At 41.8% G+C, this 17763-nt stretch overlaps 1 protein-coding gene across 8 annotated transcripts in view; it reads right to left on the bottom strand.

The window, feature by feature from the left end:
- NR2C2 (nuclear receptor subfamily 2 group C member 2) overlaps positions 1–17763 on the bottom strand; it is a 66383-nt gene that overhangs the window by 12101 nt on the left and 36519 nt on the right. For 6 of the 8 annotated variants that reach the window (XR_007357759.2, XM_048858712.2, XM_048858715.2 and 3 more), the window contains 7 exons: positions 13913–14006; positions 13054–13187; positions 11320–11497; positions 9278–9399; positions 8626–8765; positions 3304–3441; positions 890–995 (listed from right to left, as the gene is read on the bottom strand). Coding sequence is in view for 7 of the 8 variants with exons in the window: in XM_048858712.2 (XP_048714669.1) it covers positions 890–995; positions 3304–3441; positions 8626–8765; positions 9278–9399; positions 11320–11497; positions 13054–13187; positions 13913–14006 (912 nt within the window). In the remaining variant the exon portion in view is untranslated. Of the gene's footprint in view, positions 1–889; positions 996–3303; positions 3442–7185; positions 7276–8625; positions 8766–9277; positions 9400–11319; positions 11498–13053; positions 13188–13912; positions 14007–17763 lie in introns of those variants that run through there. The other 2 variants (XM_048858720.2, XM_048858719.2) reach the window with 2 other exon arrangements.

Consider the following 17763-nt stretch of genomic DNA (forward strand, 5'->3'; position numbering starts at 1 on the left):
CTGTGGAAAACATTACGTGTAGAACCAATTCTGCTAACACACCATCTCTTGTAAAAGTGAGGGTAAAGGGATTGAAGTCTGGCATCTCTTTTTGTAGCCATAAATTTGAATACTTTATCTATCTGATTTATGCCTGCAGTCAATTATTTAGAAGTGCAAGTATTCTGAATTCACCCACAAGTGAACAAGAGGGTGCCAACTGCACTCACAAAAATGGAAGCCAATCTTTGGGAAATTTGGCCATTTATGAATTTCTGTTCCCTCATTCTTTATTAAGAAGTATAACTGTATGGGAGAAGATTTTTATTTTTCAGTTTTATTTTTCACTTCTGAGGGATAAAGCCAGAGTAATTAGGAAACAAAGGAAATTCTGTACAACCAACATTTCAGACAAATGTCCTTGGAAATTAAAAAATGGAGGCAAAAATTAAAAACACAGGTAGGTAGAATTTCTTCTAATTACAAGCTTAAGGGGCTTAGTTACTATTTGCCATCTAAAACTTGGTTTTCAAAGGTTTATATGTTGGTAGTCTGAAGATGGATGAAATTTACCATACATAATCTGTTAAACTTTAAAAGGACAGGAATTGGTTCAGCCCTTTTATGGTCTCAGACTATTTGGCTCTTCTAACTTAAAAATAATAAGAGTCTCCTGCAACACTCCCTCCCACATACCTACACCAGGCTCTATAAAATTTATAAAATTTAAAAAATTGCAGGCCGCCAATCCTGCTTCTTGCCCTGTTTAAACTAAACATGTCTGCTTTTATAAATGTGCAAATGAGGGCCTCAATCTTTTATCTGAGTCCCCACAAAACTAAATTTAACAACAGTCTTATGTCTTTATGCTGCAACCATTGCTCACAGAATTTATCAAAAAAAAAAATACCTATAAGTATCTTCCGGATAGGTTTTTTGGACATAGTCTTGCAACTCCATCTGTGCCTTCTCTTGGAATTTTTCTATTTGGCTTGAACTCGTCAGACCAGGGTGATCTAAAGAAAGAAAACATTTCCGATTGTGTATGGTTTAATCATAAAATAAGTCAAGAGTACTTACAAAGAACCTTCCACTTAATTTCATTCAACTCTTCCTCTTGGGTACCATGGTTGATATGATAGCTGCAGTAAGGAGTACCTCATTAAATCTCAATAAATCATTCTGAGATGATGTACATTATTTTAAAAGACATTCATATATATGTTATTAAATGAATTATTTGCCAACTAATGTATTGGACACAATACATAATGTTATCATTTATATACACATGCTTAATATAATTTTGTTATGAGTTGTATTATGAACAGATATTGCTCATTAATATATAGGCTGATGCTGTAATTGTACTTTCTGCTCACTGTTGGTTCTGTAATACGTGTATTTGGCTAAAATTTCATTCCTGGCTTTAGAATTAGTGCACTCACTTTTCCTTCTGCAGCTGGCTGGGCCCACAGAACTGGGAGCACAACAATTCTGAGTGCACACCTGCTACCAATGGGTCCAATCAGGCTACAGGGTGGACAGCTTTTGAGGGCATAATCATCTGTTTCTGCTCCTCCTCATTTCAAATGGGTTTCCCTCTGTTGTTTGAACTCACTAGGTAGAGTAACCAATTTCTAGCTTTCAAGATTTTTTTTGACTTCCAAACTTCCACTGGTTTGTGTTGTCACAATTCCAGATGCTTTCAGCTCCTCACTGAGCAGTCAAATGATCAGAAGGGCACAAAATGGCATATGTGTGGCTATGCCAAAACTTCTTCAGCGACAGGCTCATAGGGCCACAAGTGTCGTGTTCCTTCTTGTTCTCCCTCGAAAAGGACTAGACCAGGCCTATGCTTGGAGTCTTTCTCCTCCCACATCAACTAGAAGCATCTCTTACAGTGTGGTCTAGTCTCTAGTGGAGAGAGACTGAACTAGGACTCAGGAGATCTGGATTCTATTTCCACTCTGCCAACAGCCTGATGGGTGACCTTGGGCAAGTCACTTCACTTGCCTGTGGCGCAATTTCCCCATCTGTAAAATGGGGATAATGAAACTTACCTCCTTGTAAAGAACTTTGAGATCTGCTCATAAAAAGCTCATAGATAAGAGCTATGGATTATTATTACTATTACTAGAGAAAAACCCAAGGCACAGTCTGTGAGAAATTCCCCAAAGCAACAGTCCAAGACCCTAAATTAATCTAATTAAAATAAGATTTATTAAGAGTAGATAGAGAAAATATTAAAGCAAAAGAAAAGGCTTGCCCGACATCCCTAGTCTGAATACTTTGCAAAACTCAGTGAGGTAGATAGGTTAGAATTAGTTACAGTGGAAATAAAAGTAAATACCCTACATTTCTAAGAGAGAGCTTCCCTCTCACTCAGCCTGTCAGCACTTCTTCTCTACCCTTTCAATGTCCCGGGAACATGTTTAACTCCCCTTCCCCTGCCTGATTATCACTTTGTACTTTGATATGCCTATGGATAACCCTGACTAAGGTGTCCTCTCTGAGGAAATCCTCAGATCTCATACACAATGTCCATTGTATATTTTTTAGTTATCAGCTCTTATGCTCATTGTCCTTATTAACAAATTGGTGGAGGGAGGGATATTGTGTTTATTGGAGGATGTATCTAAACCATAGTAGACTTTCAACTCACATTTGCATCTTCTACCTCCTCTTGGACATTCTTAATAAAAGAATGTAAACACTGAATCAAATTCCTTACAGTCACTTATAGCCAGAGGATATATTTCCCCACACCATTCTTACCATTAATTATATTCCATATTAAACGAAAACTGACAAATTCTGTCATCTGTCACACATGCTTGCTCCCAATCCTGACATGACCCATGCACAGAGGAGGGGTTGGAAATGGATAGCACAGCTTTATGCCACTCAGGGATCCCCTTACACCAAGAAAATCCCCAGCTGCACTATTAGAGCAGCTTTCAGGCTTCTTTGTGCTGTCAGAGTATCACAAAGCAGCTTGGGAAAGGGCTAGGGGACTGAGAATCTGGCCTTTAAATATATGTAAGTATGTATACAACATGTGGAATTTGTGGAGCCTTAAATCAATTACCCCAAAAGTGCCCCAAAAGTTATTTTTTAAAAGGCGTTATTGATGATAAAGTCTTATGGTGCTGTGAGATATTTTATGAACAACTCAGTAGAACAGTCTCTTCTTCATCACTGGATATTTGGTTCTCTTTAAAATCTCCTGGTGCCAAAAGATTAATAGTTTGTAAGTTCAGCATCTGAACTGCAGTTAGAAACACAGGGGAAGATCATTATAATGGTTGCCAAATGCCTTACCAGGGCTAAAGAGGACTATAGCTTTAAGGTATGCATATTCATATCCATCAATATCAAGCTTGGCCATGCTGTTACAGAACTCCTGAAGTTTCCAGATGTGTTCCATGACTTGCTTTATTCTGTCTCCGGAAAGCTTATCTACAAATAGACATTACATACTCTCTTAAGAGAGTTCAAATACATTTGAAAAATTAATGAAACCAACACCCATCCCCTTTATAGGAATAGATCAAATGAAATTTTAAACCTTCTGAATTGTACTATAAACTTTTTTTGACCATATAAAAATATATCGTGCATGAATTAATACTCATGGCAGTGAGGACTGAGGATCTAATAAACTGAGTCAGGCACAGTACTGGCAAACATAATGCAATGTTTTTCCACAAAGGTCTGCCAATATATCTAAATCCTAACCAGCAACACCCATGTTATTCTGATGATGAGCCTCTCCTAAGCAGAATGTGCTGAATGGTGCTATAAATTAAACTGGGGTTCTGGGGAGGTGGACAAAAGTGAGAGATTAGGTGAAGACTACCATATTACCTTATTGTAACTTGTGACCCAATCGGGAGTCAGTCTGGCTGTCCGGAAGTGAAAGGCTAATGCAATATGACTGTGCCACCTTTTTCCATATCTGTTCCTTTAGAAATAAACTGTTTGTTCACTATAGTATGTACCCTTTTCCCCTCTTGTGGAGTAGAATTAACTCGGTTACACACAGGTTGATCCCTCAGCCTTTCATATTACCATGTCCTTTGTGTTGGCTTCATCTCCTTTCTGTTTAAAAATGTTTATTTGAAAAGTGCTACACCAATTATGAATTTTCTAAAATTCCACAGTTTTAGTTGAGCCTTAAGAGGAGATATATGAGGGGCACTGTGTTTCAGGAAGCATTAGCTAAAAAAGGGAAGAAAAGACTCCTACTTTGGTAAGAAAATGAGAAACAGTTTTCCTTTTCCCCTTCCCCCAACTGTATATTTATAGACCAGTCAAAGAAATATGACAGATAGAAACATGAGATTATATTAAGACAGATATCTGGACACATGATTTCCATTCACTAACTTCATCAAGATAAGTCAGATCAAGAAACCTACCATGTATGAAACTTTTCAGCTGAAAAAATACAAATTAAAAGAACTTTACTCCATGCATGACCTCTAATACTTATATTTCATATCATTATAACTTAAGTATTTTTGCCTTCATCTGTACTGCTAATGGCTGCATAGATTTGCTTAGCCCTGTGTGTCTTAAATTGGATTTTTGATGCAATTTAGGATAACTGTATATTTTTTCTGCAACCGCAATAAAAATTGAAAAGAAAAAAAACTAGACATTTTTACATAATGTCTTGAAAACAAGAATGAAAATACAATAAAATTTCTAAGATAGATAAACGTTGATTCTGGTATTGCGATTATTCAGGGTGATACGGGTGCTACCACATTTTTATTTTTTTAATGTATGGGAAACAATAGTGCAAAAGTACACAGGAAAAACAGCTGGAATTCTAGTTTCCCAGAATGGTTACAACACTCATAAATTTCTAGTGTTTTGTCTTCACCATTTTAAAATAATAATACAAAACTTAACTTGATACCCTTACTTTAGTACCTTGGAGTGACATAACATGACCTTATATAGAACCAAATACTTTTCTCAATGCAAATCCCAAGTAACAAGGCTAGGTACTGACTGAGGAGGTGTGGAAGGGTCAGGGCTGAAGATGGAATTCTTTTCACTCAGGCTATGGAATAGTAAAGCCACCTTATGGCTCCTGCAACTGCTGTAACCTCCGGGGCATTAACCTAATCCTTACAGGGCATTACCTAATCCTTCATCTTCAAGGCCCCCTCCACTCTCAGATGCAGAGAAACCTGAAGGGCATACTCTTCAGGGAATGCAGGGTATTCAAGCCCCCCCTCCATGGCCTCTTCACATCATGCCCCTCTCCCTGTGCACTAGAGCAGGGGTTCTCAACCTTTTGCTTTTTGAGGCCCCCCACAACATGATATAAACACTCCATGGCCCACCTGTGCCACAACAACTGATTTTCTGCATATAAAAGCCAGGGTCGGCGGTAGCGGGGTAGCAAGCAGGGCAATTGCTTGGGGCTCCATGCCACAGGGCCCCCGCAGAGCTAAGTTGCTCAGGCTTTGGCTTCAGCCCCAGGTGGCAGGGCTCAGGGCCCTGGGCTTCAGCCCCATGCAGTAGGGCTTAGGCTTTGTGCCCTGGGCCCCAGTGAGTCTAACGCTGGCCCTACTTGGAGGACCCCCAGAAACCTGCTTGCGGCCCCCCAGGGGGCCCCAGACCCCTGGTTGAGAACCATTGCAGTAGAACACCACCAGTTATGTTGTGGTTTGAGGGGCTGGTTTTGGGGCTGGATTTGCCTACGATTATTAGGTTTGAACGGATTACATTTTAAATCAGTAAGTGCTGTAATTGCTGATTTTCCCCTTCCAGACATACCTTCCCCCCTCTCCCCAAACCAAGCAAAAAAACTCATGAAAAAAATGCACATTGTTGATAACTGAAATGTATTGTGGTAGAAATTAAAAATATATAACATATTGCACCTGTAGACCAGGGTGGGCAAACCTTTTGGCCTTAGGGCACATCTGGGTGGGGAAATTGTATGCAGGGCCATGAATGTAGGGCTGGGGCAAGAAGTTGGGGTGCTGGAGGGGTGTGGAGTGCAGGAGAGGGCTCAGGGCAGGGGTTGGGGTGTGGCAGGGGTTCGGGGTGTGGACTCTGGCCCGGCGCCGCTTACCTCAAGCAGCACCGGGGTGGCAGTGGTGCGCAGTGGGGCTAAGGCAGACTCCTTGCCTGTCCTGGCCCTGCACTGCTCCTGGAAGTGGCCAGCATGGCCGGCAGTGGCTCCTGAGGGTGGGTGGGGCAGACGGCTCCACCGTGCACTACCCTTGCCTGTGGGTACCACCCCCATAGCTCCCACTGGCCGCAGTTCCCCGTTCCTGGCCAATGGGAGCTGCGAGGAGCAGTGCCTGCAGGTGAGGGCAACGCATGGAGCTCTCTGCCCTCCCCCCACAGGGGCCGCAGGGACATGGTGCCGGCTGCTTCCGGGAGTGGCGTGGGGCCAGGGCAGGCAGGGAGCCTGCCTTAGCCCCACTGCGCCATGGGGCTGGCAATCCCGCGGGCTGGATTGAAAGCCCTGATGGGCCGGGTCTGGCCCACAGGCCGTAGTTTGCCCTCTCCTGCTAAGACAGTTTGTACGCTATGGCTGTCAGTTTATTATTAAGAAATTTTAGTGACAGGATTTAAAAATGATGTGACAGATTCTGTGCTCAGCTTTCAAGAAGCACCCATAGAAGGCACAGCCCAGGAAGAGGAGTGGCAAAGGTGGCTTTAATACGTTTTTTTACTGCCTAGATTCTGAACTGGCTGGTGGCAAGAGTGGCTCCTGGAATATATTAGAACAGCCTCAGGAGCTGCTCTAATTTACAGCAGCTCCTTCAGAGCTGCAACTGCAGTTGACCTCTGCAGCTCCTGTATCCTCCTCATTGATGTAATGGAGGGAAGGGTAAAAAGAATGTTCAGTGAACATAGCCACAGATCCCTTGGTTTTGCTTCTCCATCATCCCCTCAAAACCCCATGGTGTGCTGGGATCTAATATAGAGCACACAGAATCCTGACCCCTTTGTGTGCTGCCCTCACATAAACAGTGGAATTACATCAGTTCCATTGTATCTAAAGGCTTTCCACACCATGGAAGAATCCTTCCAAGAAAAATTATGATTATTAATGAGGGTAAATCATTTGAGGTTTGCCTATCTTGAACTGTGACTATTTTCTGCAGTCACCTTGAAACTATGTTTTCATGGTTTACGTAGATTTTAAAAACGTATTTATCTTTGTACCTTCATCCTGGTACTAATCCTTGCTAGTTTCATGACATATGTAGTATTCTGTAATTTTCTGGCTACATATACATCTGGTTTCTTCTACTTCTGTAAGTAAAGATAAATTGTATTTGCACACTTTAGGCTGTCACTACTGATTTTTTTTTTCTGCAGACAAAATAATTTCCCCCATTTATAAAAAAAAGAAAAGTTACCCATATCAATCATATTAATTTGCATAACCCTCCCTGTAAAAAAAGCCAGCTGTACCAGATCATCCTCCATTCTAGAGATAAAAATTAGCAGGTTAACACAGAATCAAAAAAGATACCTATCTTCTTAAGGACGCCAGAGGCAGTTTGTTTTGAGCTTTTTGATATAACTTTGTGACACAGCCATTAATTAATTATTAAACATTTATATTTTGGTAGTGTGATATACTTGCAGTAATAATTGTGCAGTGATGGTCAGCAACTATTTCAAAAGTGTAACTGTAACCAACTTGTGGTGGGCGTGTATGTTTCATCACCTCCAGCAAAGAAAAATACTCATATGAAATTCTAGGCTGGGAGGAAAACTCTATGGTGTGTACTCTACAGTGCTTCCTTTGAATTCTTCTGTTGGATGTGCAGGATTTCAGCCCATATCTTGAGAAATCTGCTGGACATGAAAGGGCATCTATGCTAAAACCCTGTATCAGCACACTACAGTGCCCTTCTAAGCTTCTTGAGCTCCCGTTCTGCCTCTGTGCTGCCAGAGACCCCCGCGTTGGGGCTTCCTTTGGAACTCTCCATAAACGCAGTTCACAGAAAAGTTAATGTAGCTTTGAGATGTATCAGCTTTTTTTGTAGACTCACAGCTGGATAAAAGGGAGGAAGGAGAGATACTGTGTGTGTCCCCTCTAGCCTGGGCCCCACCCCATGTTTTGATCTCTAGAGTTATGTCTACACTACCATGGTAAATTGATTGACGCTACGCAACTCCAGCTACGTGAATAAAGTAGCTGGAATCAATATACCTTACGTCGAGTTACCGCAGGGTCTACACTACAGGGGGTCGATGGGAGAAACTCTCCCGTTGACTTACCTTATTCTTCTCGGGTAGAGTACAGGGGTCAAGTGGAGAGTGATCTGCTGTCGATTTGGCGGGTCTTCACTAGACCCACTAAATCGACCGCCGGTGGATTGATCTCAGAGCCTCGATCCCGCTGTAGTGTAGATGTAGCCTAGAACTATGGAGAGCTCTTTGTGAAGTTGGTGAGATTGATTCCCACATCCCGTGCAGGAACAGTGGAGGGTTCCTTCTGTGTTTGGATCTCAGGGGGAACAATACCTGTTCCCCCTTGGAAAATACTTTGTGAAAAAAAATGTACAGACACAGGTTTTTAACTCTTTACTGCTGAAAGCAGCACATGCCTGCCTAACATTTACCTAATATCTAGCGTGACCTAACACATACCTTCCTGTATGCTGTTCTGCAGGTGGTTGACGATAGCTGCTAGGATAGTAGACAGACTCATCACCTGTGCACACTGTGCTAGGCCTAAGGTAAACAGCTCATTCCAGCAGGCACGAACTAGGCTTGTGTTACAGTCCTGTCTATAAAGACACAAATCAAACAAACAATTCTAGCAAGTATTAAACTCATGTTGGTATTATCCTGTAGATCTGACGTGTAAAATTATGGTTATAAATTATAATGATAGTATTCTGGGCATCTTAGTAACAGGCAGATATTGACAAATTACAGAAATTAAAAAAACAGCAACAAAAATGGTTGGGGCTGGATGCATTGGCTATGAGAAATGATTACAGATTATCTGCAAAATGGAGATACTGCTACTTAGAGTTGCCAAGTTATATGTCCAAAAATTAGTTGCTTGCTTTTGACTCAATTTCACAATACAGCCTCATTACCCACTATAATGCCAAGTATCATTAGTCATCTTGTTTTTCATAGTCTTAAAAATGTAGAAAAATGCTGTATAATGTCTATACATTTTAAACAATTTATTATAAATTAATTAACTTTATCTTTTAAAAATCCACGCAGTTGCAAAATGTTCAGCTTAATACTTAAATAATCACTCAATAGAAAAATATTCACTCACCCAAGTGCTTGAAAAGCAGGGATAGATCTAGCCCAGTGCATTGAGAGGAAAAGCAGTCGTGATGCTGACTCACAGATGTAATGTACATTAAGGTACTCTGGCATTGGACTAGGCATTGTTAGCTGCACGGAAATAAGAGTACAGTATAGTCTGTACAGGTCAGACATAAATCAATGTTTATTATGAATGAAATAAATTTGAATAAAAACATGCAATCTGCATTCAGAGTCTTTTGCTGAAAACTGTCATTTATCATGAAGTTAGATTAGTAAAACTTCAGCACATAACTTAGTATTAGTGGTAAATAGAACAGGCTGGGAATGGGGAGGTGTGAAAGGAATAATATGGGAAACCAAATGGGATGGTTACTTTAAAAGTATTTTAGTATTAATTCAATAACACTTATCCCTGAATTTTCATTGCAGCATGCAGCATTATTAGCTTCAGAATTACTATAAAATTGATGAGAATCAGGTCTTAAACTAAGTGCAATTCTTTAAAATTACAACTTATTTAAAATCTATACTGTTCTGGCAAAGCCATGCCATATGAATCTACACTTGCAAAAAACACAAAATAACTTGAAGTACACAGACTAGCTTTCCTATACATTGCTTATTTCACTATCTTGATGATTTTTATCTGCTTAAAGGAAATGCACTTTGGCAGAAAGAAGGAAAATCCTTACTGGTTTCTCCCATACAATACATCTAAAAGATGTTCTTGCTCAAATTCACTTGAAGATACAGCTGCTTCAAAGTGCAATCCCACAACTACAGTTCGTCAAATCACGACCATCAAGAACATAGTTGTAATCCTTAAAAAATGGCCCAAATTTTAACATACTTGATGTGAGGATGCCTCAAACAACCAAAGTCAAGAGTTCAAAATAATTTTTAGTAACAATGTATATGAATTACACATCTGATATTATTTGTTATATTTAACACTAAAAGTGATTCACAGTAGTACTATATGTAAGATCTAAATCTAAAACAAACATCATCCCACTGTCAACTGAAAGGTCCCAATGAGACTGCATATGCAGTGCTCAAGGATACAGAATGCAAGGGAAATGTGGAAATCTTTTATTATGTCCTTAACAACAATAGCTAGTGTCAAGGTTCCTTTCCCACTCTGAACTCTGGGGTACAGATATGGGGACCCGCATGAAAGATCCCCTAAGCTTATTTCTACCAGCTTAGGTTAAAAACTTCCCCAAGGCACAAAATCTTTGCCTTTGGACTAGGGTATGCTGCCACCACCAAGCGCTTTAACAAAGAACCAGGGAACAGGACCACTTGGAGTTTCTCTTCCCCCACAATCCCCCCAAGCCCTTATATCCCCTTTCCTGGGGAGGCCTGAGAATAAACAAGTTGAACACAGACCAGCTTGGGTTTCTTAGGACCCTAAGAACCCAATCAGATTCTTAAAAAACAGAACTTTATTAGAAGAACAAAACAAAGATAAAAGAAACACTCTGTAAGATTAGAATGGAAGATATTCTCACAGGCAGTCAGATTCAAAACAGAGAGAATCCCTCTAGGTAAAACCTTAAGTTACAAAAAGACACAAAACCAGGAATACACATTTCCTCCAGCACAGCGAATTTACAAGCCAAAACAAAGAAAACCTAATGCATTTTCTAGCTAGATTACTTACTAACTTTACAGGAGTTGGAGGGTTTGTATCCTTGATCTGTTCCCGGCAAAGGTACACACACACACACACACACACACACACCTTTTTCCCCCACTCCAGATTTGAAAGTATCTTGTCCCCTCATTGGTCATTTTGGGTCAGGTGCCAGCAAGGTTACCTTAGCTTCTCAACCCTTTACAGGTGAAAGGATTTTGCCTCTGGCCAGGAGGGATTTTATAGCACTGTATACAGAAAGGTGGTTACCCTTCCCTTTATATTTATGACAACTAATGTACTAGACAATACTGACTTCTGCAAAATACAACAATAGAAGAAAAACATGATACTAAAATCATTCCAGATTACGTCTTTGCCAAAAGGATATTTCAGGAAGCACTCACCTTAAATGTGACATGTGTATCTGTAAGTAGGGGTCCTTCCACTTCAATGATTGGTGTTGACTGATCTCTGCTGATTACATGAATATTCCCTCCTCCTGTAGGATCCATCCCATCTGCCAAGTTCTGAGCTACTGTGCCATCTGTGGTATTAAGTGCTTTAGCCAAAGTATCAAATGCCCTGCAAATAAATGAAGAAACAATGCAAGTTTATTTCCTTACAACCATTAACACATTTGGAGTAGAGGGCAAATCAAACACTACATGTTTTTCCATCTAGAAGATGAGCCAGAAACTTTTTTGGTACAGATTCTGGGCCATATTCTCCAATACATTCTGGTCTTTTGCTCTGCTCAGGCAGTGTGAAGGGGCCAGGCAGGTTCTGGCCATATATGTCTGATGGAAAATTCCCTTGCAGAGGGGAATTCTCCCCTGGCATAAGCCCTGCACCAGCTGTTCTTTCCTACTCTAGTAACGGTGGCTCCTGCATTGCTCACCCACCTTCCCCTTTCTCACCTTGAGGCTTCATTACAAGGATCCTCCACTGGCATAAGATCTCTTAGGGATGTTATGGGAATGGCATATATTTCAGCAGCCCCTAGGTTTCTTTCTAACTAAAATTGCAGCTAGGCCAGTGCAAAATCAGGAAAATGCAAACAGCTCCTTGAGGTTACCCCACAACTCTTCTCCCATAATGACTGGAGCTCAGACTTTGAGGAGAATTGAGCCCATTTCATACTCATATTCACGTTATGGTATTTCATAATGCTGTTATGCAACTATTTTCCAAGCAATCTGTTTATAAGTTAACTATTTATTCCTTGGGACCAAGATTTAAAAGTATATAGTTGGTATCAGCAGAAGCAGCCGGGTGCTCTGCACTTTTAAAAATCAGTTAGCTTATTTAGGAGTCTAAATATAGCTTCTACTTTTAAAAATCTTATCCTAGGAACCTGTATGGAAAAGATGGGATAAAATCCAAATTTTTCCTGTTTTCATACATTAGCATTACATATTATCGTTTTTGAGGGAAAAAAAAACAATTAAAAAAATGGAGCTGCAAGATTTTACTTCCCTGTTTCCTGATTTTGAAATAAACAAAAGAGATTGAGATCACTTTGGAGAGCTGGGGTTCAAATTCTGCCTTGCATTGCCATAAAAGACAAGGTTTGTTGATCTCAACCTAATCCCAATTTTTTCCATATTACAAACCACATTGTCAGCCTTGTCCTAGGGAAAATTTAAGAGTAAATCTGGAGACATTAAAGGCCAGGACTGAAGTTCATGACAATTGTCTGGGAGAAGCTTGCACACCATCTGCCTGTACTATACTTGACACAGCACTGTAGCTATTATTTCCTTACTTTCACAAACACTACACACACACATGCATACTCAAAGTAAAAAACTGAAATAACACAAAACTGTTACTGATTTTCAGCATTTTTGAAGGAAATATATTTTTGTGTCACAAACCAGTTATCTTTTCCTGTAACTTATTAAATATGAAATACAACCCTGCTTTATTATACTGCATTTGTTACTAAATAGGGGAGAGCATCTATAACAGTAACATGAATGAAAGGAGTTCTTCAGAGTCACAGAAGTTCAGGTTGATGTCAGCAGCCAAACCATTAATGAAAGTATACAGTGAGTTAAAAAGGTCATTACTAGTGTGGCATGAACCTATAATGTATAGGTTCACCTTCCAAATAAGCTGCTAATATAAATTCATACCGAGTGATCTCACTGGCAGATTGATCCTCTTGTTGGATTTCAGAAGTATCTCCATTATTAAGTGACTCACTAAGGCTGGCAAGGGACGTTACAACATTTGCCAGTGTTCCTAAAGCACCCTGACTTGTCTCAGCCTACAAAGAAAGAAACCATATTAATGGATCAAAATTATATATAGTTAGGTGAAATGCTGTATGTAATCTCTTGATAATTATTAAATCCTGTGTATCTCCTTCCTCTGTTCCCACATAGGTTTCACTTCCTCCTGAATATCCACAGTGAAGGACAGTGGCTGACATTTGGGTAAGGGTGATCATTAAATTCGCCAAAACTTTTCCTCCTGACTTCTGATGTGTATTTTTGTGATGGATCAACTACAGGGTTATCAACCTAAATTCATGCATAATTATATCCAGGGGAAAAAAGTACATCCCACTGAATCAGATAAGCTGAAGATGGAAAAGATCTTCTAGATCATCCGTTCTCTCTCTCCTTAAATATAGGATTTGTTTCAGCGCACTGTGGTATTATCACCTCAGACTACATGTTACAGAAAGGCAACAACAACTTCAGGGCTGCCTGCAGCAGCCTCCCCCCACTCCATCTTCTTCCTCAGGGGACAATAATCAGTGAGTGAATCCCCACAGACAGAGCCAGTAGACCTGCCACTTGTTGCACTGTGGTGGTCTCTCCAATTCCTAATGCCCTCTACCTCTTTGCAGTGGAACAGCAAATGTTCGGCTGAGGTAAGGACCTTTTGTGACTATAAAGGGGTCAGAAGGATTTCTTTTTACAAACATACCCAAAATAATTTAGTAAATAAAATGTAAGATTTGTAAAAAAATGAAAGGAATATTACCTTGGAGTCTGTAGCTAGCAGGACTGTACCATCATCCCGTATCAAAGGCTGCTGAATATTCACAAGCATTCCTGGATCAAGAAGACCTGTTGACCTGTTCAGAAATGTAAAGAATCTAAGAGGGAACCTATTTCAGTGCAGTATAATGAGGATTACTTTTATTGGGCTTTCCATTTTTGATGTTGAGAATTCATCCATCAGAATTTAGTCCTGCTGAAAACTATTTCCAAAAAATAGTTTGTATCCTGGAAGAAACTGCACTTTAACTAGAGGGTTGGTGATTTTGCCACAGCAAATTAATGCCTTTCTTTCTTTTGCTAAAGTGCTGGTGATTTCTCAACCTGATTTTCCGCTCATTAGCTTTTTGATTTGATTTCTTCTGTCATGCTGGCAGGTGTCGTCTTCTTCATTACAACCAGTAAGCCATTATTAGCTATGTAAATTGCATGGCACTTCACAGAGGATCATGCCCCAAGTAAACGGCATTCCAAGTGAGACAGGGCAAAGACAAGGATCATATCAGATGAAGAAGTGTGGTAGGAAAGAACAATGTTTACATAAAACCACATATCCCAATTTTACTTAAATCTTTGTCCTTCTCTTACCATGCCCCTTGTCTAATGTTCTTTCTCCATACCTAACTTAGGGCTTGATCTATGAAGTGCTTTGTAGTCAAATAGTATAATTATGATGTATTTGTTATTTATATAGCATGATAGGTTTGAATAGCACAATATAGACGAATAATGCATGACAGATTCAGGCCTCAGGGAGTTTATCATCTCAGGGCCGGGCACTGAGATGGTAAACTCTCTGAGGCAGGAACCTGTCATGCATTTTTCAACTGTGTTATGTCATGCAAACGAATGGTTCTATATAAATAACAAATACATGATATTAATAATAATACTTACTGATTGCAATGTGGTTATTAGGGCTGTGAAGGAGAACACATCTTGCCTGTGCAACAGAAAAAAATATAAAAGAACAAAATGTCTTTGACCGCAGTATTTATCAGACATTTAGGGTATGTCTACACTATGAAATTAGGTTGAATTTATAGAAGTTGATTTTTTAGAAAGCGATTTTATAGTTGATTGTGTGTGTCCCCACACTAATGCACTAAGCACATTAAGTCGGCGGAGTGCGTCCACAGTACCGAGACTAGCGTCAACTTTCGGAGCGTTGCACTGTGGGTAGCTATCCCACAGTTCCCGCAGTCTCCGCCGCCCATTGGAATACTGGGCTAAGCTCCCAATGCTTGACGGGGCAAAAACATTGTCGCGGGTGGTTTTGGGCACATGTCGTCAGCCGGCCCTCCCTCCGTGAAAGCAACGGCAAACAATTGTTTCGAGCCTTTTTTCCGTGCGGGTGCCATACTGCTTTCAGCAGATGGTGCAGTAGGACTGCTAACCGTCGTCGTCATCCACCGCTTCCACTGCCACTCGGCTCTCCCGATGCTATGAATCCACTTCGCAGGTCCTCTATATGACTGTCATCATCTACCACTTCTGCTGCCACTCTGCTCTCCCGGTGGTCTCGCAGGGCCGCTTCTGCTGCAACTCTGCTCGGCTGCTCTTGTCTTGCCATACCACGGCAAGTGTGCAGCCCGCTCAGCTGTTGTGTCCTGGCAGCAGACGGTGCAGTAGGTCTGCAAAACTGGTCATCCAACCACCGCTTCCCCTGCAACTCTGCTCTCCTGCAGACACCATACCACGGCAAGCATGGAGCCCGCTCAGATCACCGCAGCAGTTATGAGCATTGTAAACACCTTGCGCATTATCATGCAGTATATGCAGAACCAGAACCTGCAAAAGCAGGCGAGGAGGCGATGGCAGCGTGGTGATGAGAGTGATGAGGACATGAACACAGACGTCTTTCTCTCAAAGCACGGGTCCTGGCAATTTGGCCATCCTGGTGGCAATGGGGTAGGCTTATGCCATGGAACGCCGATTCTGGGCCCAGGAAACAAGCACAGACTGGTGGGACCGCATAGTGTTGCAGGTCTGGAATGATTTCCAGTGGCTGTGAGGCAAGGACAAGGCCACACTGCACTTCAAAACTTATTGAATGCCAGCCTTCTGTTGCTTGGGCAGTCCTCTGGAATGGAGTGGTTGGGTGCCTGGAGGACCCCCACCCAGTGTTCTTGGGCGTCTGGGTGAGGAGGCTATGGAACTTGGGGAGGAGGGCGGCTGCTTACACAGGGGCTGCAGTGGCGGTCTGTGCCTTTCTTGCACCTCAACCATAAGCCGGAGCATATTAGTTTGAGCCTCCGGCAGCCTCAGCATTGCATACTGCCTCCTCTCATCATGTTGCCGCCACCTTTTCTCTTGATCCCGCCACCTGTCCTCTTGTGCGTCCCTCCTGTCCTTGCATTCATTTTGTGCTTTCCTGGACTTTGCCATTGTCTGCCTCCACGCACTCTGCTGGGCTCTTTCAGTTTGGGTGGACTGCATGAGCTCAGAGAACATTTCATTGCAAATGTGTTTTTTTCGCCTTCTTATCTGCGCTAGCCTCTGGGACAGAGATGCTAGTGGCAGCTTGAAACATTTGTAGCTGCGAGAGGGAAAAAAGGGAGAGTAAAACTGAAAAAGACATATCGGCCATTTAAAAGGAGAGGCTGATGTTTTCGGATTAACGTGCAGCACAAACCCAACTAACACCACCCCCCGGACACCCAATTCTCTCTGGGATGATCGCTTCACCCCTCCCCCCACTGCATGGCGAACAGCGAGGATGATTTCTTCTCAGCCACAGGCAAACAGCCCAGCAGGGACAGCCACCTCTGAATGTCACCTTAATAAAATTCCCCTATTTCAACCAGGTGACCATGAATGATATCACTCTCCTGAGGATAACACAGAGAGATAAAGAATGGATGGAGCTTGAATGCCAGCTAACACCGGGACCACACGCTGCCATGCTTTCTTATGCAATGATTCCAGACTATGTACTACTGGCCTGGGGTGGTAAAGTGTCCTACTATGGAGGATGCAACAAGGCTGCCCTCCCCAGAAACCTTTTGCAAAGGCTTTGGGAGTACCTCTAGGAGAGCTTCATTGAGATGTCCCTGGAGGATTTCTGCTCCATCCCCAGACACGTTAACAGACTTTTCCAGTAGCTGTACTGGCTGTGAATGCATCCTAAGTCTTCAGGGAAAATTAATAATTAAACACGCTTGCTTTTAAATTGTGTATTATATTTACAAATGTACACTCACCAGAGGTGTCTTCTCCACCTTCAAGGTCCAGGAGCCCGCCTTGGGAGGGTTGGGAAGGTATTGGCTCCAGGGTGATAAACAGTTCCTGGCTGTCGGGGAAAAAGGTTTCTCCGCTTGCCTGGGGTGCACTATCTTCAAGCTCCCCCTCCTCCTCATCTTCCTCGTCCCCAAAATCCTCATCCCTGTTGCGTGAGACTCCCTTGCAGGAGTCCACATACAGATGTGGGGTAGTTGTAGGGGCACCCCCTAGAATTGCATGCAGCTCATCATAGAAGTGGCATGTGTGGGGCTCTGACCCTGAGTGGGCGTTTGCCTCTTGGGTTTTTTGGTAGGCTTGCCTGAGTTCCTTAAGTTTCAAATGGCACTGCTGTGGGTCCCTGTGATAGCCTCTGTCCTTCATGCCATTGGAGATTTTTTCAAATATTTTGGCATTTCGTCTTTTGGAACGGAGTTCTGTTAGCACAGATTCATCTCCTCATACAGCGATCAGATCCAGTACCTCCCGTTCGGTCCATGCTGGAGCTCTTTTGCAATTCTGGGACTCCATGGTCACCTCTGCTGATGAGATCTGCACGGTCACCTGTGCTGATCAGCTTGCCACACTGGCCAAACAGGAAATGAAATTCAAAAG

Source organism: Caretta caretta, chromosome 7 (genome assembly GCF_965140235.1).
Source record: "Caretta caretta isolate rCarCar2 chromosome 7, rCarCar1.hap1, whole genome shotgun sequence".
NCBI lineage: Eukaryota > Metazoa > Chordata > Testudines > Cheloniidae > Caretta > Caretta caretta.